This window comes from Geotrypetes seraphini, chromosome 5 (genome assembly GCF_902459505.1).
Source record: "Geotrypetes seraphini chromosome 5, aGeoSer1.1, whole genome shotgun sequence".
Lineage (NCBI taxonomy): Eukaryota > Metazoa > Chordata > Amphibia > Gymnophiona > Dermophiidae > Geotrypetes > Geotrypetes seraphini.
Genome location: NC_047088.1, coordinates 249,662,999 through 249,684,861, shown reverse-complemented (window position 1 = coordinate 249,684,861; position 21,863 = coordinate 249,662,999). Strand labels below are relative to the sequence as shown.

Genomic DNA, 21,863 nt, shown 5'->3' with positions numbered 1-21,863 from the left:
TGCTTTATAGATTGAAGCCAATATTACCAACACACGATTCCCGTACTGTGATTCGGACGTTGATCCTGAGTAGGGTGGATTGTTGTAATTCACTATACCTAGGAGTCGTGAAAGGGAAGTTGAGGGCTTTGCAGATGCTTATCAACTCCGCTGCAGGATTAATCACAGGGGCTCCTAGGAGTACCCATATAACTCCTGTGTTGAAGAAACTACACCGGTTACCTAGGCAACAAAGAGCGCAGTTTAAGATTGTTGCGATTATACATCAAACATTGGATCACGCTTCCCCAAAGATCTTACAAGAATTCTTCCATATCTATAAACCGAGAAGAGAGCTTAGTGATGTAAATGGGATGAAATTAAGTTTGGAGGGTAGGTCAACTATGCATGGTGGATCGGAGCATCAATGATATCTGTGGCTGGCATAGAACTATGGAATGCCTTGCCTGGTATCCTGCGGTTTTGTGTGGGGAGGATGAATTTTAAGAAAATGCTGAAAACTCAGTTGTTTGCTAATGCCTTCTTATGCGTATCGAAGTGGAAGAAGATATTTTCCTTCTCCAAGGACCCTCAGCCACAAGAGGGCATCCGCTTAAACTCAGGGGAGGAAAATTTAATGGCGACACCAGAAAGTATTACTTCACCGAAAGAGTGGTTGAACATTGGAACAAGCTTCCGATACAGGTGATCGAGGCCAAAAGCATTCCAGATTTTAAGGGTAAATGGGATGCCCATGTGGGATCCCTGAGAGGGTGAAGTTACGGATGGGTCAGTTAGAGCGGGGTCTCTAGAGCAGACTTAGGGGTGGGTCTGTGGAGTGGGCAGACTTGATGGGCTATGGCCCTTATCTGCCATCATTTTCTATGTTTCTATATGCTAATATGTATTATTTCAGTTGATAATCGCCTTCAAGAATTTTTTTTCTGACATCGAAGTATGATTTAAAGCTTGTTTGTACTTCTGAATTGATCGGATTTGTGCTCTATTCCTATTATAACAGGGATGACTAACGATGTTGTCTTGATATGTCTATGTTATACGTGATAATCGGAGGGAAACAAGATTCTATGTATGTCATATGGAAACCGCATAGTTGTATGCGGTATATAAATTTCTTAATAAATAAATAATAAAATTACAAAACCAACAAAAAATTAAACTTGAGAGCTACTTATTTAACATTCTATACGCTATGTTTGAGTAATTGTAACAATTGTGAAACTAGATAGAATAGAATGGATGTGCTTGTTCTTGGGTGCAAATAAACTCAAAATGCGGCTCGATAGTCAACAAGCAAACACGCATTTCATCATCCACCATCTGTAGTCATTCTCTCTTTTTTTTTTCAATTTAATTGATGTCAGAGCTGAAAATCCAAGTTCAAAAAGATAAGAAGATAAACGGTAACAAAGCCTTGATTGCTTTGTTGCTCAAGTTAGGATAACTACTACATAGAAAATAAAAATAAAATTACTTGCCATTAGATTTCAAGACCAATCACGTCAAACAACAATGCTTGTCTGGGTGGTTGTATCCTTACCCACACAGATGCTCATAACACTGACAGTCTCTTACATACTGTGACCGGGTAAGACCTGGATTGGAGTAGCCCAAGCCCTGACCTGGGTCATCCAAGCCTCAGCCAAGCAGTTGAATGAGGCATGGAGGGGTAGAGGGGTGTCTGCTTCAAAATAAAAGGTCCAGTACAGGTGTTTAGTGTGAATTTTAAGATTATTTTATTTTCTGGTCTTATCTTGTAGTGCAATTCCAAAACATACAAAACGAAAACTCTCATTGGTGGCTAAACAGCCTGTTAGCCCACCATGCTTTATTCACTAATAAAGTTCAAGCAAAACACAAAAATAACTTTTCAATTTCAAGTCCTGGAACCTGCAACCTGTTTGCACTACTTGGACAAGTTCCCCAATGTTCTCCTGCGAGTATGAAAATTCAGAAGCAGTGATTATTAACTCATGGTATTCTTAATTCAATTAGAGGCCATAATTCTTAGTTTTGTGAGGCAACACCACCTTATCAGATACACATTTTTACCTTCCCCAAGCTTTACTCTGTAATCATGCTCTCAAATAAGCATGACTCCTCAGGTTCCATTTCAACATCATTTGTAAACATTTCTTCTGGCAGTTCTGTATCAAATTCATTATTACCTTCAGAAGAATAATTAGAAGTTTCAGTCCTGAGGTTTACTCCTTGCTTTCTGTGGGGAATGCTGGTTTCTGTCCTCTGAATCCTGGCTGGCACAGGTCTGCTTTGCCTCCCTTGGCCTAGAGAACACACCCTTTTCCCTAGCATGGGCTGATTGCCCCTCACAACACCTGTGGTTCTCTGGTGCCTTGCTGATGAGCCTGGATAGCTTCCCTGCTCATTATCCCTGCCCCCAGCAGAGCTGATTGCAGGAGCTAATTCCTTTGTGGGTTTTGATATCACCTGCCTGGTGCATGATGGTCCTTGTAGTTTTTTGCTTTTAGCATTTCCTACATTAGAACTAGGCAAGTATAATCGGGTCCCTTTTGGGTTGTCTTTCATTGGGGATAAATTCTGCAGGGCAGTTTCCCTAATCTGCCTGCTTCTAGGGGTAGGTTTAGGGATAGTTTTAGAGCACTGCAGGGTTTCTTCCGGTATGGCAGGACTCTCCCTGTTACAATACGTGATGTATCTATTTTAGTGTATACTTATGAAGGGAATTTTTGTTTTTTTTAAATAAAGTAAAGTTCTGGAATCTCTCGTGGCACACCCAGAATCTCTTTGGGGCACGCCACTGCACCGTGGCACACAGTTTGAGACACACTGGTCTATGGGAGATATAGTTTGATAGAACAGGATATAGAACTGTGCTGATCTGGGGAACTAGACTATTTGTTAATTAGTAAGCAAGAATGGTGCTGCTGCTGAAGTGGCTAATTGCACTTAATGGCAGCGGGATCCCCAAAGGAGCCATTCCAGATATAAGGGATAGGGGTTCGTGCTCAACAGCTGTTTGGATGCTGTCCGTGCCATCTGTCAGATGCATGTGTTATGGCACAACCAGCATCACATCATATCAGCTGAACTGCAAAATGAATCGCTCCTGGTTTCAAAAAGAAAATAGTTGGGGAAGCAAGACTACAGGGAATCCTGTTGAAGTAGAGTATTCTGAAAACGTGGTTAAGAGAAAAGGCTGAATCGCTCTCCAAGGGTGAATCTCGTTGGCTATGCTATTGATTATCCTTATTTTCTCCCTGCGATAGGACTCTGCATTCTTTGTGGTTCATTGTTTTGGTTTGTTGGTTTCTTTTGCGGTAATTTACTTAATCCCTGTCAACGTCTAAGTTGACGTTGACTCCTCTTTCGATGGATCTTCTATGGCTAGAGTCATCTCTAGTGGCATAATCAGAGTGAACACATATTTGTTATCTCCAACCAAACCTCTGCAAATTTTGAGAAGTCCAGTTTTAGATAGAACTTAGAAACTGAAATTGATATGTCCAGGCCAACAAGTGTACAATTCTAATCTAATCTAGTCTTTTATTTATACACCGAGTCATCTCCCAACAGACCTTGACTTGGTTTACAAGTAATTAAAGACCAGCAAAAAAATGAAAAAGAGCATAAGAGAAAATATGGTAGTATTTGAGATCACTGAGGTGCTGGCTCTGCTTATCCATTGGTACCAGTGGCGTAGTAAACGGGGGTGGTCGTGGTAGGGGCCGTCCTCTTCTCCGCCCCCTCTCCCATTCCTTTCTGACTCCGCTGCTGCAAATGTGCGCTCCTTCCCTTCCCTCACACCTCTAATTTTCCCTATGCTAGCAGCATTATGAACTTGCTGCCCACGTCTGTGTTGCTTCTCTCCGACATCACTTCCGGGCCCTACGCCTAGGAAGTGGCATCAGAAGGATATCCTATGCGATGCGGGCAGCAAGTTTGTGAGGTTGCTCACGCCTGGAAGCTTAAAAAGGGAAGGGGGTCAGGAAGGAGTGGGGGGGGGGAGGAGCAGAGAAGAGGGAAGGGGAGGGGCACCACCACACCAGCTGCCACTCACCCTTGCTACGCCACTGATTGGTACCCATTCTAAACAACGGACTGCATACAGTATTACAATTTAAGGAGATTGTGAACCTCTGAAGCAGGCATTTACCAAAGCATGGCCTATGTCGGGTTCATTTGAAGCTCATGCCATGGAGGCATCCATTATACAATTATGAATGTGGAAAAAATCAGTGGAGAAAACTTGAACCCCTCCCCCTCCCATGGTATTTCACAACTTGTAAATGTTGGTATATGCATATGTATAGCAGCCAATTTGCAAATTGTAACCTGGAAAATCTAATTCTTTGTACTAGACCCCTAGTTTGTATCAAGTTAGGATACAACCTTGTATCGTAAACTTGTTCTGTAATTACAAATCCCTAAGTTATAATTCTCCTGGACTTGTCCAGTTATCTTTTTTTTTTTTGCAATTCAAAAATCCTAAATTGTATTCTCCTGGAAATGTCCAGCTAGATTCTTTTGTAAACCGCCTAGAACTGCAAAGTACGGGCGGAATAGAAGTCATTAATGTAATGTAATTATATCAAATTGTAACCTGTCAACTATATAATATATATGTTTAACCTGTAAGCCATTTTAAGCTCTTTGGGGACAGCGGGATAGAAAAGAAATTAATTAATTAATTAAATAAATTAAATAATTAAATAAATAAATATGTGTTTGCTGCTACTTAAATACAAAGTCTGCAATCACTATCTATATTTAATTTGGAGTAGGAAAATCATGTGGTATAAGGAGAATAACTCCCTTACGTAATCCTTCCTATAAATGGCTGGCTAAATAAGGACTTTTCCAAAACATCTACAAATGAAGGAGCAGCTGTAAATCCTGAGGCTGAAATATTATGGCATATGGGGAACTCTTCTTCTTAGTTCCTTTCGTGCTTCTCTCCACAAGCTTTCTCCATCTGTCTGAATCGGCCTCAGGGGTTTCCATCTCCTCCCTAACAGTGTCTCCATGACATAGATCCCTCTTTAGCAGGGGTGCCCAAAAGGTCGATTGCAATCGACCGGTAGATCGCGAAGGCAATACGAGTCGATCATGTTGCCTTCGCGTTCTACTTGCTTCCTGACTCAGAAGCGCCAAGCCAACCAACTTCCCCCACCTGACGTCAATTCTGGTGTCGGAGAGGAAGTTCCGGGCCAGCCAATCGCTGCCTGGCTGGCCCGGAACTTCCTCTCCGACTTCAGATATGACGTCGGGGAGAGGAAATCTGGTCGGCCTGACGCTTCTGTGTGGGGAAGCAGGGAGAGCTTAGGGTGGCAGTGGTTTGGAGGCCTGTTCCCCGATGGTGGCGGCAGTGGCTTGGGAACAGGCAGGGAGACAGAAAGAAGGGAAAAAGAAAGAAAGAAAGGGGGAATGGAAAGAGAAAGACAGACAGAAAGAAAGAGGGGCAGGGAGAAAGAAAGACAGAAAGAAAGAAAGGGGAGGGGTCAGGAAGAAAGGAAGAAAAAGCTGGTGGAGGGAATGAGGTCTGGAAGCATACAGCAGACTGAAAGAAGGAAAGAAATACTGGATGCACAGTCAGAAGAAGAAAGTGCAACCAGAGACTGATGAAATTACCAGACAACAAAGGTAGGAAAAATGATTTTATTTTCAATTTAGTGATCAAAATGTGTCTGAATTTATATCTGCTGCCTATATTTTGCACTATGGACCCCTTTTACTAAACCGCAATAGCAGTTTTTAGCGCAGGGAGCCTATGAGCATCGAGAGCAGCGCAGGGCATTCAGCGCAGCTCCCTGCGCTAAAAACCACTATTGCGGTTTAGTAAAAAGGGAGGGGGTATATTTGTCTATTTTTGTATAGTTGTTCCTGAGGTGACATTGCATAAAGTCATCTGCCTTGATCTCTTTGAAAACCCGCGGAATATAAATGATAATGAACATTTTCTCTACGTACAGTGTGCTTTGTAGTTCTTTAAAATTTTATTGTTGGCAGATCATTTTGACTTGGTCATTTTAAAAGTAGCTCGCAAACCCAAAAAGTGTGGGCACCCCTGCTCTTGAACGTGTTTCTCCAGGCGAGTTTCGGTCTTCCACTTCTTCTCGCTCCACTAACTGATCTCCATTCTGGTTCCTCTTTAGGATGACGATGAGTCTTGCCTATGTAAAATGTGTCCCGACTACCAAACTCTCCGTTTGGTGGCAAGACCCTGTGATCTTCTGGAGTTGCTTTTCTTCAGTATCTCATTATCTATGATGTGATCTTGGTAAGAAACGTTTAAGTTGTTCACAGGCATTGCTGGTGAAATGCAGAATGCACATCTAGAATTTGGTTCCACCCAAGACCTGCTCGCACTATGCACCCCCCACCCCACCAACTACCTTGCAATCTACACACAGTGCTAATTTTCACTTGTTAATTCTGGCTTATGTTTGCAATATATATGTGTAAATACTGGTATTTAGAGCTTCCATAAAAAGGGCCTTTGTCTAACATCTGTTACAGGATCTTTAATAAAGTCGAGTCTTTTTGCTGTGTTATTTCAGCTGAATACACTGAAAGAAAGACGACTCCTATGCATCTGAAAAATAAGGAGGTGCATAAGATTACTGATAACAGCAGAAGAGTGGGGTGTAACGAAGGACAGCCAATGAAGACCAGAGACATGGATGGTATTCCACATTTGTCATGATCTCCCCAAGGAAAGTGCCGGGTTTTGAAAAGCCATCTGGAGGAATATGGACGTCTGGTACCCCTATGTCTACACCTCTGAACTTTAGCCATCTCTACATTATTTAATCCAGCTGCCTAACAGGTGTGATCCACTAATGATATGATAACAATTCTTATCAAGGGATATTATCAGCTCTAATGTGCCTAGTAAGACATTCTATTTTGGTCCTTGAAATTCAACCAGGGTCTCCTAGAGCAGTGTTCTTCAACCTTTTTACACCTATGGACCAGTAGAAATAAAAGAATTATTATGTGGACCGGCGGTTGAAGAACACTGGGCTAAGTCGTAGGCCAGACCCCGCCCATCTCTACCCAATCTCCACCCCAGACCCCGCCTCCATAATAGTACTAATTGTAACACTATTTTTTCCATTCATTTTTCATAGATACACACAATATAATCTTATTAACAACACCTAATGGTTAACCACAATCTTAAACTACACAAAGCACACTGACAGCAGATGTAAATTCTCAGAATTGACATAATTCAATCCCTAAATTCAAAAATAAAATCATTCCCCCCCCCTACCTTTGTTGTCTCCCTCCCTCCATGCTATGCCTTACTTTCTGGCCTGCTCCTGCCGGGCCATTTTATACCACCCCCCACCCCCCCCGGTGTTATCTTCAGGCCGGCTCCCTCTTCCTCACTGATGCAGTGCGCAAAGCTGTGGGCAGCGGCTCCTTGCGCGTCCCGCGCCTCATCTGGAAGTCAAGGCTTCCGGCCCAGGCGTAGGAGCCACTGCCCGTGGCTTTGTGCACTGAATCAGTGAGGAAGAGGGAGCTGGCTCGAAGATAACGCCGCATCGATCACACCGTGGATCGGCAGTTGAAGAACGTTGTTTTGGGCCTGATGCACGTGCCGGCCCTGTGGACCGGCAGGAAATTTCTGTGGACTGGCACCGGTCCACGGACTGGTGGTTGAAGAACACTGGCATAGAATCCTCTCCAATCTATCACCAAATAGTGTTCTCTTTTAGCTGCACAAGTATGAATGGTTTCAGCTCAGTTAGTTTTTCAAAATCCCATTAAGTCAATGTGCTGTTTGAAAAACTTAAAATCCTCTAAATCAGTGGTCTCCAACCCTGTCCTGGAGGCCCACCAGGCCAATTCGGTTTTCAGGCTAGACCTAATGAATATGCATGAGAGAGATTTGCATATAATGGAAGTGGCAGGCATGCAAATCTGCTCCATGCATATTCATTAGGGCTATCCTGAAAACCCGATTGGCCTGGTGGTCCTCCAGGACAGGGTTGGGGGACCAGTGCTCTAAATTACTGCTGCACATCTTTCTCAAATTAAAGTATTCCAGACACCCTCCCCACCCCACTCCATCCCACCCCAGGCCTTCAATGTGTAAAGCAGCCAGTAACAATATTGCGCTTTTAAGTTAGTTTAACAACAAAAACCTTGAAAATGATTTGTGCCTGGTTTTTTTTTTGTTTATTTCTAGATATTCTCACTGGGAATGGGGGTGGGAGTCCTTGAGGTGTTCTGCCTAGTCTGTTATATTAATGACCAATTTTTTTTTATTACACCTTCATGAACTGCAAACATTTGCAGAAATAAAAAAAACAAAGGACCCTTGCAAGCAAGGAACTTGCATTTGCAAACAGAAAAGGTCATGAATACAATTTCAATTAGGAAAATGATGACCCCTACTCCCCCCCCCTCAGACATATCATGTTTGCAATGATCCGAGCTGGTGTTTTACCCAAGTAAAACTGTTAATGTTATTAACTTCAAAAGTATACGCTTGATAGAAGGAGCTTTCAGCAGAAAAATTAAGATGTCCAGCAAGAGTCAAATCCGCGCTTGTTTGCAAATGGATGCGAATCCAGCACTGTTTACAGTACACAGAAGCCATGCATGGTTGTCACTCTTCCAGATTCATTTTCCCATGAACTTAGTGCGAGACTTACACAAATAGAAGTCACGTTAAGTCTTTTTCCCACTGAAAAGCAAAAAGTGTGCTTGCAGGATGCAGTGCGAGGCTATTGGAGGATCTAGCTTAGCAATGACGCAAAACAGTCTGGCACCACCATCTGCTGTCCTGCAGAGCTGGCTTTGATTCCTTGGCCAGAACCCTGCAATCTACACCTCCAAGAAATGTCACAAAGGTACCCCCGGGGCAGGAGGGCAACCCCAGACATCATTCAACAGTGCTGCCCGATTCAGGGAAAATTTATTTAATTCAATTCAGCCTACTGAATCAATTTTTCGATTCACTTTCCTGCCCAATCGGGCATTTTTTTTTTTCAAATGTCCTGGCAGGTTTATTTTGTAGCTTTTCCACCCACCCTACCCCTCTTTGCCCTCTCCAACCCCATGCCGGCACTGTGGTGTAAACAAAATAAAAAATACTTTTCCTCTCTCTCTGTTAGGTCCTGGCTCACGCTCACTGTCTAACACCAGCTCTGGCAGGATGCACATTTCAAAACTGGCATATTGTAATCTTAAAATAGAAAATGAAATTATTTTTTTCTACCTTCCACTGTCATATCCAACATTTGTTTCTTTCCCACTGTCTACCATCTCTCTCTCTCCCTGCCTTGTGCCCTGGGTCAAACCTCATTATTCTCCTTTCCTCCCCTCCATTATCATATGCAACATTTCTTTCTCTTTCTCCATGCACTATCTCTCCCTGCCCTCCACCCTGTGTTCAACATTTCTCCCTCTCTCTCTTCTCCATGCATTTCTCCCTCCCCTCCACCATTTCCTCCTCTCACCCCTTTCTACCCCTTTGTTTCATCTCTCCCTGCCTCTCCTCCACCCCAACAATTCTTCCTCTCTCCTTTTTCCCCCCAGCAACTTTCCTCCTCTCTCACCCATCCCCCTGTGCAGGGGGACTCCTCCAATCCTCCCACCGTAAAACCTGACATATCTCCGAGGCCTCCTAAAGCAGCAGCAGCAGCAGCGGCAGCGTTCTGAATGGGCTGCTTCATGATCTGCCCTGCTAGGGCATCCCTCTGCCGCGTCACCAATGATGTCATCAGTGATGCAGCAGAAGGAAGGCCCCAGCGGGGAAGGCTGAGATGCAGCCTGTTCAGAGCGATGCTACTGCTTTAGGCCTCAGAGGCCTCAGAGATATGTCAGGTCTCACCAGGGGTGGGGGTGGGGGGTCACTGAATCGGTGAGTCCAATTTTCTCGGACAACGAATCGTTTCGAATCGGCGAACCAGGCGGCACTAGTACTTACTGAGCAAGCACACCACTGGGCAGTCCAGGCATCCACCTAAGGGAGCAGCAGGAGAGAAGTGCAGCATCTCACCTCCTCACATTTACCTTCCCCCCCTCTCGAGGAAAGAGGATGCAGGACAAATGCAAGGGCCTTGAAGCACAGCCCTGCGCAGAAGCATTATCATGTCCTGCCCCACCTCCCAATTCAGAGGGGAACAGTGCTTCAATACTGGCCACTGCTGAAATCCTCATCTCTTTAGCTGGGAAGCAGCATATCTGGAAGGAGGAAAGAAGGAGGAGATGCTGGACTTTTGAGGAGATGGGATGGTAAAATTGGCATCATTATTAATATAAACGTGTATATTTCATTTTTACAGAGACTTATGCTGGGGGATGGGGTTTGGGAAGGAAAAGGGCGATGCTGAACTGTTGGCAGATAGGGAACAGGAGATGGGAGACTATAGGGGTAGGGGGGGGGAAGGTATGATGCTGGGCTATAGGGATGGATTTAACACCATGAGCTGGTCCTGGGGTGGGGGTGGGAGAGCACCTAGAGTGTTGGATACTCTTCGGCTGACCTTGGGTACCTACATGTCTGACTCAAGGCCTTGATCATCAGTAACCCACAGTACATTGGTAGAAATATAAAATATGGGAGCTCCCGCCCCCAATTATGTACAAATGAAGACTCTTGCCACTGTAGCCCAAAAGAGGCCACTCCCAAGCGAGCTGGAACTCCAAGCAAGCGGAAGAATTTCTAAATTCTAAAGAAATATTTTTTCTGTTCTGTTTGCTGGCAAACTGACTACCCAGTATAAAGAGAAATGAAGGTCTTCTTTTTATTTGATTCTAAGCCAGAGTTTCATAGTTCTGTCAGCTACTGCTCCATCTGATAAATTAGTTTTAAAAAATGGAAAAGAAATGATAATTTGGTGGTTCTTCTTCACATAAAGATAGATCGTGAGCCCGCCGGGACAGACAAGGAAAAATGCTTGAATACCTGAATAAATCCATGTAAACCGTTCTGAACACCTCTGGGAGAACAGCATAGAAAATCGAATGCATGAATAAATCAAAATAAATTTCCTTCACTGCATAATACCACCAAATCTAGTGACTTCTTCCCAGTAGTTAACATGACCCAGTGATATATCTGGGGGCGCTAAGAAAGAGAATGCATCTATTTTACCAGATCACCTGTATCGCTGTGTATATTTTCATTTGCCCTACATAGAGGCACTTGTGACGTTCTTGCTTTTAGCGTTTTTTTTTTTTTTTTGCTGCCACCCACATACACCTTCAGCCACTGTTTTTGCACATGTTAAAGCTTTGAGTGCATGTAAAAATCTATTTGTGGGCAACACTGAAACCAGGAAACACATACACCAAAAGCAAAAAGGGGAGAGTGAGGCGCAGTGGTTAAAGCTACAGCCTCAGCACCCTGAGGTTGTGGGTTCAATCCCACGCTGCTCCTTGTGACCCTGGGCAAGTCACCTAATCCCTCCCATTGCCCCAGCTCCATTAGATAGATTGTGAGCCTGCCGGGACAGACAGGGAAAAATGCTTGAGTACCTGAATAAATGAATGTAAACCATTCTGAGCCCCCCAGGAGGAACAGTATAGAAAATTGAATAAATAGTGTGAAAAGCTTCAGCCTCTGATAACCAGAGCTGGTATTGTGACATCATAATGCCTCATCCCACCAATGCCTAAGAGCCAACTTCATCAGTGATGTCACAATGGCTTGATTGTCCTTTACTTGGCTCACTTCTGCTACATTTTGATTTCTAGAGTGGCGCAGTGGTTAAAGCTACAGCCTCAGCACACTGAGGTTGTGGGTTCAAACCCCCGCTGCTCCTTGTGACCCTGGGCAAGTCACCTAATCCCTCCCATTGCCCCAGCTCCATTAGATAGATTGTGAGCCTGCCGGGACAGACAGGGAAAAATGCTTGAGTACCTGAATAAATTAATGTAAACCATTCTGAGCTCCCCTGGGAGAACAGTATAGAAAACTGAATAAACAAATAATGTGAAAAGTTTCAGCCTCTGATAACCAGAGCTGGCACTGTGACATCATAATGCCTCATTCCACCAATAAGAGCCAACCTCATCAGTGATGTCACAATGGCTTCACAGTCCTATAGCTGGTTCATTTTTACTACATTTTGATTTCTAGAGTGAGGCGCAGTGGTTAAAGCTACAGCCTCAGCACCCTGAGGTTGTGGGTTCAATCCCACACTGCTCCTTGTGACCCTGGGCAAGTCACTTAATCCCCCCATTGCCCCAGGTACATTAGATAGATTGTGAGGCCGCCGGGACAGACAGGGAAAAATGCTTGAGTACCTGAGTAAACTTATGTAAACCGTTCTGAGCTCTCCTGGGAGAACAGTAGAGTGCTCCCCTGCGAATTCGCAGTTTGCGGTCCCGGTCATTTGCGGTATTTTCCGACCGGGCAGGAGAGGGCAGCCGGAGTGCCGGCGAGTGAAGGAAATCACTCGCGGTATGCTCTGACCGCCTCTTCCTGTAGTAAAGTCGGGCCTTACCAATCAGGAGCTGCGTGTCAAAGCAGCTCCTGATTGGTGAGGCCCGACTTGAGTACAGGAAGAGGCGGTCAGAGCACACCGCGAGTGATTTCCTTCACTCGCCAGCGCTCCGGCTGCTCTCTCCTGCTGCCCTCCCCTGTCTCCCCTGCCTAAAAAAACCATATTTGCAGTTTTTCAAAATTCACAGGGGTTCCTGGAATGGAACCACCGCGAGTTCCGGGGGAGTACTGTATGGAAAATTGAATGAATTAATAAATAAATAAAGCCAGTAACTTCTCTGGCAAAGTTTTCAACCGTCATACTCAAGTATTCTGACAGCTGCCTCAGCACCCTGAGGTTGTGGGATCAAATCCCAGCACTGCTCCTTGATCCTGGGCAAGTCACTTAATCCTCCATTAAGTGGAGGATTGCCAAATTTCCTCTTTTAAAAAAAAAAGAGGGCACCTGGCTCCGCCTTGTTCTTCCTCCGCCCCGCCCCATTCCACGTCCAGCTCCGCCCATTTCCACTTTCAGCCCTGCCCCCATCAGAACCTCCTGTCTCTTTCCCCGAGGTCTGGAGGCCATCTGCGCACGTACAGAGAACAGTTAAACTCTGTAATGTGTTGCCAGAGGATGTGGTAAGAGTGGTTAATGTAGCTAGTTTTTAAAAAAGTTTGGACAAGTTCCTGGAGGAAAAGTCCATAAACTGCTCTTGAGACAGACAAGGAGGACGCTACCTCTTGCCCTGGATCGGTGGCATGGAATGCTGCTACTATTTAGGTTTTTCCCAGGTACTTGTGACTTGGGTTGGCCACCATGAAAACAAGATACTGGGCGAGATGGACCACCGGTCTGACCCAGTAAGGTTATTCTTATGTTCTTATGACTGTACTAGAGAGATTCATCCTGTGTACAGCTTGGTTCATAGATGAAAGCGCGTGGGACAATCGCGCGCAGACAAATGAGCTGAGACAAAGGCGCGATGGATTAAAAGTTAAATTTAAAGCGCTCCGAGGAAGGGTTTGGGGGAAACCCCTCCACTTTACTTAGAAGTGTTGGCGCTGCCATTGGGGGATTTGGAGGAGACCCCCTGTTACAGAGCCCCCCCCCCATTGGCAGCGCCAACACTTCTAAGTAAACTGGGGGGTTCCCCCCAAACCCCTCCTCGGAGCGCTTTAAATTTAACTTTTAATCCAGCGCTGACGTCCTGCGCGCATTTGTCTCTGCTCATTTGTCCGCACACGATTATCTGGAGCACTTTAGTCCCATCACCGTACAACTTCCTCATGCCCCGCTTATGTAAGTAGGACTGACCATTAGCAAAACCCAAGCGTTATCTCCTACTCTGACCTGTATTCAATTTTCACCTTCCCAATGAAGAAATTAAAAGCCCGAGAGCTAGTCTCGATGGGCGAACTTAACGCGGGGCTGGGTGGCCCGCGGGATCGCCCATCGGACTAGTAAGGCCGAAGGGGGGGGGGGTCGGGGTAGCGTGCCCAAAAAGGGGGACGGTCCATCGGAAGGAAGATCATTGGCTGTCGCGGCCGAAAGGAACTGTGGGGGAGGGAGGGGTTAAAAGCAAGGCTCGCGGAGGACCTGAACAGTTTGGGTCCTCCGAAGCAGCTTTCCCGCCTGCCCGCCCTCTAGTTTTGGGGGGGGAGTAAGGAAGTCAAGGTGGCGGTATCCCGAGCTACTGGCTAATGGGCTCATCAAGGGATGAGCGGTGGGCCGGCTGGGAGCTGTGCCTGGTGGGTCGGATGACCCGGGATAATGGGGCATGTGTGGGACATGCCACCCCTCGGACCCTTGCTTAGACGGCGGGGTCGGGGGCCTATTACATCTAATGGTAGCTCGGGATCAAGGTCACAATGGTGATACCATTGTTATGGGTTATTGTTAATGCTTATTTATGGCTGTTAATTTATATATTGCTTTATGTTAAAATGTTATCTGAATATGTTAATATTCAATAAACGGGGCTGCGGCCAGGTCTTACCAACAAAAGTGTCTTGTCTCTTTGAGATAGGTAAAAGGTAGGGTGAAAAGGGGGTAATGTGTTATATAGAGGCAGGTCACTCCAGGTCCCGCGGTTATACTTCTTCTTAACGGTCTCTATGCAGCCCCCACCCCACCCAAAGCAATCTGACCTCTGTTCCCTGAGTGCAGCAGCTAAAAATGATCATTTTTTCTGACTGGGGGAAAAAACAAATCTCAAAACAAAAAGTGCCTTGCAAAAGACAAAGAGAATCCTGACTTTACATTTTATTACTGTGGCTGGATGACAATTAGGCAAGCAATCAGATGCTGATTCACACTGTTTCTTCACACGCAACGGTATAAAAATTCACACATTCACAGACCTGAAAATTTGCATCCGGAAAATGACATTCTGTTCCTGTACAAAGGAAGAAAAAAAAAAAAACAAAAAACCAACCTGACTTGACGTGCACTCTGGTTTTATATTTGCGGTATATTAAATAAATTGAACTTGAACATTCGTAGATCTTCTAATTTATACGCAATGAGGGTATTCTATAGATGGTGCCCGAAGATAGGAGTCACAAAGATCCACATTAACCGTGGTTGCCAGCATTAGCGCCTGCTGAAACATGTTGCAAATACTGGCGCCCAATCGAGAGTATTCTATAACGGTGTCAGGTCAAAAGCGCGCCGGGACAAAGGCGCGCCCAGACAATTGAGCGCAGCGCACGCCGCCACACCGCTCTAAATTACTGTTTTTAGGGCTCCAACGGGGGGGCGTGGGGGGAACCCCCCCACTTTACTTAATAGACATCGTGCCGCGTTGTGGGGGGTGTGGGGGGTTGTAACCCCCCACATTTTACTGAAAACTTCACTTTTTCCCTGTTTTTAGGGAAAAGGTTCAGTTTACAGTAAAATGTGGAGGGTAACAACCCCCCAAACCCCCCATAACGCCGGTGCGATGTCTATTAAGTAAACTGGGGGGGTTCCCCAACAAAAACCCCGTCGGAGCCCCTAAAAACTGTAATTTAGAGCGGCGCGGCGGCGCGCGCTGCGCTCAATTGTCGGCACGCGCTTTTGTCTTTCGCGGCCATTGTCTATGAACCTTCTATAACATTGAGCCTAATGTGAGGAAACTTAGAATTATTCAGAACACAGCGGTCCGCTTGATATTTGGATTAAAAAAGAGCGACCACGTCACCCCCTACTACAAATTACTGCACTGGCTGTCAGTCGAGGCACGAATAATTTTCAAGTTCTCCTGCCTATGTTTCAAGCTAGTTTGGGGACTAGCTCCTACGTACTTGCTATCACACTTCGTATTCTACAGCCCTATAAGACAAACCAGAAACCGCTATCTTTTCGCACACCCAAGCATTACCAATTGTAAATACAAAATCTTTCTGGATAGAACTTTCGCGTACCAAGCAAACAAACAACAACACTGGCTAGACAACTGCATTAATAAAGCTAGACTGACCTACAACGCTTTTAGAAAACTCATAAAAACTGCCTTATTCGACAAATATATCACCTAAACAGAATCTTCACCGAACACTTCTCTCTTTTCTCGTTCCCAATATGCCCCCTCTGAAATCCTAATCAAACCGTATTTTGCAATTCGGGACATGTCTTCTAATATGTCCCCCCTGAAAATTCTTAAACTGTATATTGTAATTTTCGATGTATTTTTGGTAATTCACGACCTTTTCCTAACAGGTCCTCTCGGAAATTTCTTAGCAAAATGTATATTTTATTTTTTCGCATTCTTAAAGTTGATGTACTCTGTATTTCCTCTGACTATCTGCATATTATAACTCGCTGAATGTCCAGCTCTCTTGAATATAAACCGCCTAGAAGTCGCAAGATTGTGGCGGTATAGAAGAATAAAGTTATTATTATTAATTACTGGGAATGCCCCCCTGATCCGCCTATGCCCCTCCCATAGCATGCTATGAAATCTAGGCGCAGTTGTAACTGCAAATTGTTAACAATTAACTCTAATTATTGATTGCTAGCATCTCGTTAACTACTTAATTTACGTGTGCCTCTGCCTTGCACGTTCAGAGTTTGGTGCGTAACTTTTGGTGACCTACATAGGATCAGATTGCCCTGAACGTGGCTTCTTTATCCTTTTCAAATGAGGCAGACCGGTACTATTCTGCCACAGATTACATCATGGATGTATCTGCAAGCATGCATGCCATACTCAGTCACAAAGCTAAGCTGCAGGATGGGGTACAATGCCTAACTGTCGTTGGTAATCAATGCTCTTGATCAATTGCTATTGATAATCAATGCTCTTGATTATCTTTGCAACTAACGGATGGACAGCACAGCGCTAGATGCGCGCCAGTTTCTTGATTCGGCTCAGCTCTGATGAAAGTGAGCGAAACGGATGTCACGTCGGATGGGGTGCCTTTGCAAAAGCTAAGAAACAAATATTTTTTTTCAATTGAAAAGCTTTTATTGAAAAACACTCCAAACAGTACATAACAATTGCACATGAAATGCAAGAACAAAAATACATAGAGCAAAGTACCACACTCCAAAATAGCACACATAAGTACAATCGACAACATAGACATGTGCGAGTCCTACAAACTAATAAGAACAATCTAGAATATCCCCCAATACACAGCCAATACCCCCCCCCCCCCCCCCCCAGGGACAAAGCACAATATCTACAACTCTCAATATGGTTGAGAGACAGTCAATTCCAAACATAAACCAAAAATTGAAAAGGAATATGGTTATGGGATCCCCCCAAGCATCGCCCATCCATTCCGACTCCAAGGCCAACTCAAAGCCCCTGACCACCCCTACCACAAACCCCCACAGAAGCCCGAAAATTACGCCACACATGAGCATAGCCATGTAGTTTACCATGTCGCAAGGCCGTTAAGTGATAAAGGTTCTGCCAATTAAGCAAACGTTGCTCCACCAGGGCCCACGTGGGAGGGAGCGCCTGATTCCACAAAGAGGCAATGGCTAATCGAGCAGCAGTGAATGCCAACTTACAAAACAAAGAGTCACCCCAAGCCAGGTCCAGTTGATGCCAAAACAACAAGGCGTGTCGCCAATCGGCCGGTATCTGGACATCCAGGATCCGGGACACCCGAACAAAGACCTCAGTCCAGAATCCACACACCTGCCCACACTGCCACCACATATGAAAGTAGGTACCCACTTCCCCACAGCCCCTCCAACAGAGAACACTCGCACCTCCCTGCCAGCGAGCCACAACCTGAGGGGTATAATACCAACGGAAGAGGACCTTGTATCCATTCTCGATCAGCAAAGCAGCTATACCCGCCGAGGAAATCTCCGACCAGATGTCACCCCAAGTGTCCCAGGAAATAGCGGAACCACCATCACCCTCCCAGGCCCTCATGTAGGGAAGGGGAGCCCCCCGACAATTAAGACACCTGTATACCGCAGAGAGAACTCCCTTCCGGAGCACGGGACCCAATAGCAGCTCAAAGGGCGTCTTACCACCCCTTAAGTCCCCCAGAAGGCCCGAGGTCCTGATATAATGGAGAACTTGTAGGTAGGGAAACAAATCCCGTACCCCAAACTCAAACTTGCCCCTGAGTTCTGTGAAGGGTCTAATCCTACCCAGAACCGCATCCCACAACTGTCCCACACAGACTAAGCCCCGAGACTCCCAGTCTGTAAACACTCCCCTATCCCTTCCCGGTGGAAAGTCAGGATTATGTCTCAACGGTGTGTACCAGGAATGCCACCTACGCCCCAATAAACTAGCTCGGGTCTGATTCCAAACCCTCAGAGAAGTCGCAACCGAAGATATCTCCCCCACCAGCCGCACCCTACCAGGCACCCACGGCCGATGTAACTAAGAAACAAATATTAAACCTTCATGATGTATAGTAGAAAATAAAAGTTATCACTGATTCTCTAGAAAAAATATATAAAAAAAGAAGAAAAGCGATTTGTTTGAAATCGAAAAAAAAAAAGGTATTAACTACAGCATAAGGATCAATGACGAACCCAGCCAGCTGAAGTTACATTACTTTGCTGGCATTCTGAAGATCCAGCTGAACATACTCAATGTAGTTGCATATCTGTATGCATTTTGGAACTGATAGAGTGAAATCACTGTTAGTTGTCATTGGGTCATGCAGAAATAAGGCAGGAGACTGAGGGAGGGGGAAGTGATGCTCTACTAAGAGGATTCTGGGTAGCCAAGAAGGGATGCTCAATGGGTGGGACTCCAAGTCAGAGGAAGGAATCTACCAGGAGGTGGGAGAATTCGAGGAACACGTTCCCCTTGGTTGTCATAAGAGAATGGGAGGTAGCAACCCGTCATCCAGTTTACGGTAACTCAAAGTCCTCTTAATGTTTCTTCCCAAACTCAGAATAATCTATTTCTCTACTTCTTCATGGATAAGTCTTGGAGGTTTGGTGGATAAAATCTCCTTTGCTAACTAGTGCAGTAGACTTCTAACAGATAGAAAATTATAATAGAAGGCTTAATCTTAGAGTATTGAATTTTCCCAGGTCTATTCTTATTACTTGGAAGGATTTTTTTTCAAGAACTACCTAATTGAAATGTGCGGCAGAGGCCAAAAAAGCAAATAGGATGCTAGGAATTATTTAAAAAAGGGATGGTTAACAAGACTAAGAATGTTATAATGCCCCTGTATTGCTCCATGGTGCGACTTCGTCTGGAGTACAGTACTCCCCCAATATTCGCGGGGGTTCTGTTCCAGGAACCTCCGTGAATGTTGAAAAACTGCAAATACAGTTTTTAGCAGGAGAGACAGGAGAGGGCAGCCGGAGCGCCGGCGAGTGAAGGAAATCACTCGCAGTTTGCTCCGACCGCCTCTTCCTGGACTAAAGTCGGGCCTGACCAATCAGGAGCTGCTTTGACACGCATGTCTACTATTCAAGTCCCAGGACAGCGAGGGACGGGCATGGTGATAGCGTTCTTTGAGGATCCAAAGGAGTTCCCTATATATGTTTAGACTCTGTTTCTCTAAAAGACAAGTGTATTACTTGTATTATTTGAAATTGCAATTTTAAAAAAATTGGTGCGGTAGATTTCTAACATGCAGTAATTTTTTGCATGGATGGGCAATTACGAATATGTCCACCACCCGGTGTGACATTTTAGTATGAACTTTTACCTTCAGCAAGCTGAAAACATTTTGTGAAAGTTATAGTGCGTTAGGCATAAAACTCATGTGTTTTCCATCGATACCACTTTTATGAGAGTCTCATAAGGCGTTTTTGCACTTTCACCCTGAACAACTAAGAGCAGACAGGAAACAGGTTGCCGCTCCCTTCCTCTTGAAGCAGAGCAAGTTTTTTTGTGTGTGTTCCTCCTTGTTTTTGGCAGCCTAGGGAAGACCCGAACAGAGGTTGTTCTTTCTCTGGAATCGGAATATGCCAAATGCCAGTATCTATGGGATAATTCTCTGACCATACTTTCTTGCAACTAAACAGCAAATGACTTCTATATGTTGCGAAACCCAACAACACGGCCTCTTTTACAACGCCGGGCTAGCGGCTGCCGTGCGCCAACAGCCCCGAAGTCCTTTAAATCTCTGTGGGCTTCGGGGCCATTAGCACAGCGCCGCCGCTAGCTCGGCTTTGTAAAAGAGGCCGTTAAAATAATAAGGAGTGAAGTGTCTTCAATAAATTACATGTAGATGTATCATGTCTTTCATTTATAAGCAGGCCTGTACACAGAGCACATCCTTCGCATAACCTCTGCTTGATGATTAATGCAGCTTGGCAAAGCTTTGCAAGCTCATGGCAAAAGCACAAAATTCCCAGTTTTACAAACACCGAGGGTAGGACTAGAGAAAAGCAATCTTTTCCTGCCTTTACACAGTTGTATCACTAAGACAGCGAGAGGAAACCAATGCATGAGAAAAGAAACGAGTAGTACACGTCTCCCTCCGTATTCGCGGTTTTAGCATTCGCGGTTTTGATTATTCACGGTTTTTAGCTTGCTGGCTCCTCCTCCCAAAATGACATCAGCTTGCATAGAGAAATCGCTGACTCCAAGCGTTTGCAGAGAAAATCGCCGATTCCCAGCACTTTCTTCACCGTGTTTTGCCTCTCCTTCAGGAACAGGCCAGGTCTCCCGCCATGTTATTCGCGGTTTCACCATATTCACGATGGTTTCTAATAGAAAACAGCGAATAACATATGAAAAAGTTTTTCAGTATTGGCGGTTCTGTTAATCCCTGATCACAGCGAATATAGAGGGAATTCAGAATTTGTACACCATATGAGTAACCTAGACATTGCCTGTTCCTGTTGATGACTTTTGGAGGGGGGATGGGAAATTCAGTGTTCCCGCTAAGCTGCGTTGGCCTGCGCTCGCGCACAAAATATTACATCGCAGCGCAAAGTTTCTCTTCACAGCGCACACACGCGTCGGTAAGGTAAGGGGACGCATTGGGGGGATTGCACTTCCCCACAATTGCCATGCTTCGGTTCCTCTTCTTCCTTCCTTCCTCCCCCCCCCCCCCCCGCGGGACCCTGCGGCACCATCAACTCTTACTCCCTCTAATGTCGGCCCTGCAGCTCCAGACTTCCTCGCACCTTCTCCCCTCCCCCTTTGGATCGCTATTATTTTAAATGTTATAGCCGCGGAGCTGTATCCATCAATGGAGATGTCTAACCTCGGCCTGCCCCGGAACTCTTACTGCAACAGTGACTTCCTGTTCCTGCCTAGACGGGCGGCTGCTGCAGTAAGAGTTCCGGGGCAGGCCGAGGTTAGACATCTCCACTGATGGATACAGCTCCGCGGCTATAACATTTAAAATAATAGCGATCCAAAGGGGGAGGGGAGAAGGTGCGAGGAAGTCTGGAGCTGCAGGGCCGACATTAGAGGGAGTAAGAGTTGATGGTGCCGCAGGGTCCCGCGGGGGGGGGGGGGGAGGAAGGAAGGAAGAAGAGGAACCGAAGCATGGCAATTGTGGGGAAGTGCAGAGCTGCAGGGAAGAGTGTTGCGGTACCCAGCTGGAGGGAGAAGGAAGATGAGGGAGGGAATTAAAGGAGATGCCAGGGCTTGGAGCGTAGGAGGAAGGTATGCCAGTCTAAGGGAAAAGGAAGGGGGAGATGTGAGAGCATGGAGGGGGAGCGAAAGATGGAAGAAAAGGAAAGGAGAGAGATGCCAGAGAATCAGGGAAGGGGAGATACCAGACTATGAGGAGAGGTGTGGGAGAGGGAAGGCGAGGAGAGAGATGCCAGACCAATGGGGTGAAAGGAGAGATGGAAGGGGGAGGCATACAGTTTCTGGAAGGGGCATAGAAGGAGAGAAGATGCCATATAGGGGAAGAGAGACGGCAGACAGTGGATGGAAGGAAGAGAGTTACAAGAAGATGAGGAAAGGAGAAACCACAGAAGACAAAGGTAGAAAAAAATTTCTATTTATTGATTGCTTTAGGAGACATGTGTCACTGTTTCTGTGAAGCA

The 21,863-nt window shown here is 45.5% G+C and overlaps 1 protein-coding gene across 4 annotated transcripts in view; it reads right to left on the bottom strand.

Moving 5' to 3' along the window:
- The window catches only part of SEMA5B (semaphorin 5B), a 653,562-nt gene that overhangs the window by 544,223 nt on the left and 87,476 nt on the right, over positions 1-21,863 (bottom strand). For 2 of the 4 annotated variants that reach the window (XM_033946985.1, XM_033946984.1), the window contains exon 1: positions 2,169-2,280. The exons of 1 other annotated variant lie outside the window; for it this stretch is intronic. Coding sequence is in view for 1 of the 3 variants with exons in the window: in XM_033946982.1 (XP_033802873.1) it covers positions 2,169-2,313 (145 nt within the window). In the remaining 2 variants the exon portion in view is untranslated. Of the gene's footprint in view, positions 1-2,168; positions 2,374-21,863 lie in introns of those variants that run through there. One more of the 4 variants, XM_033946982.1, reaches the window with a different exon arrangement.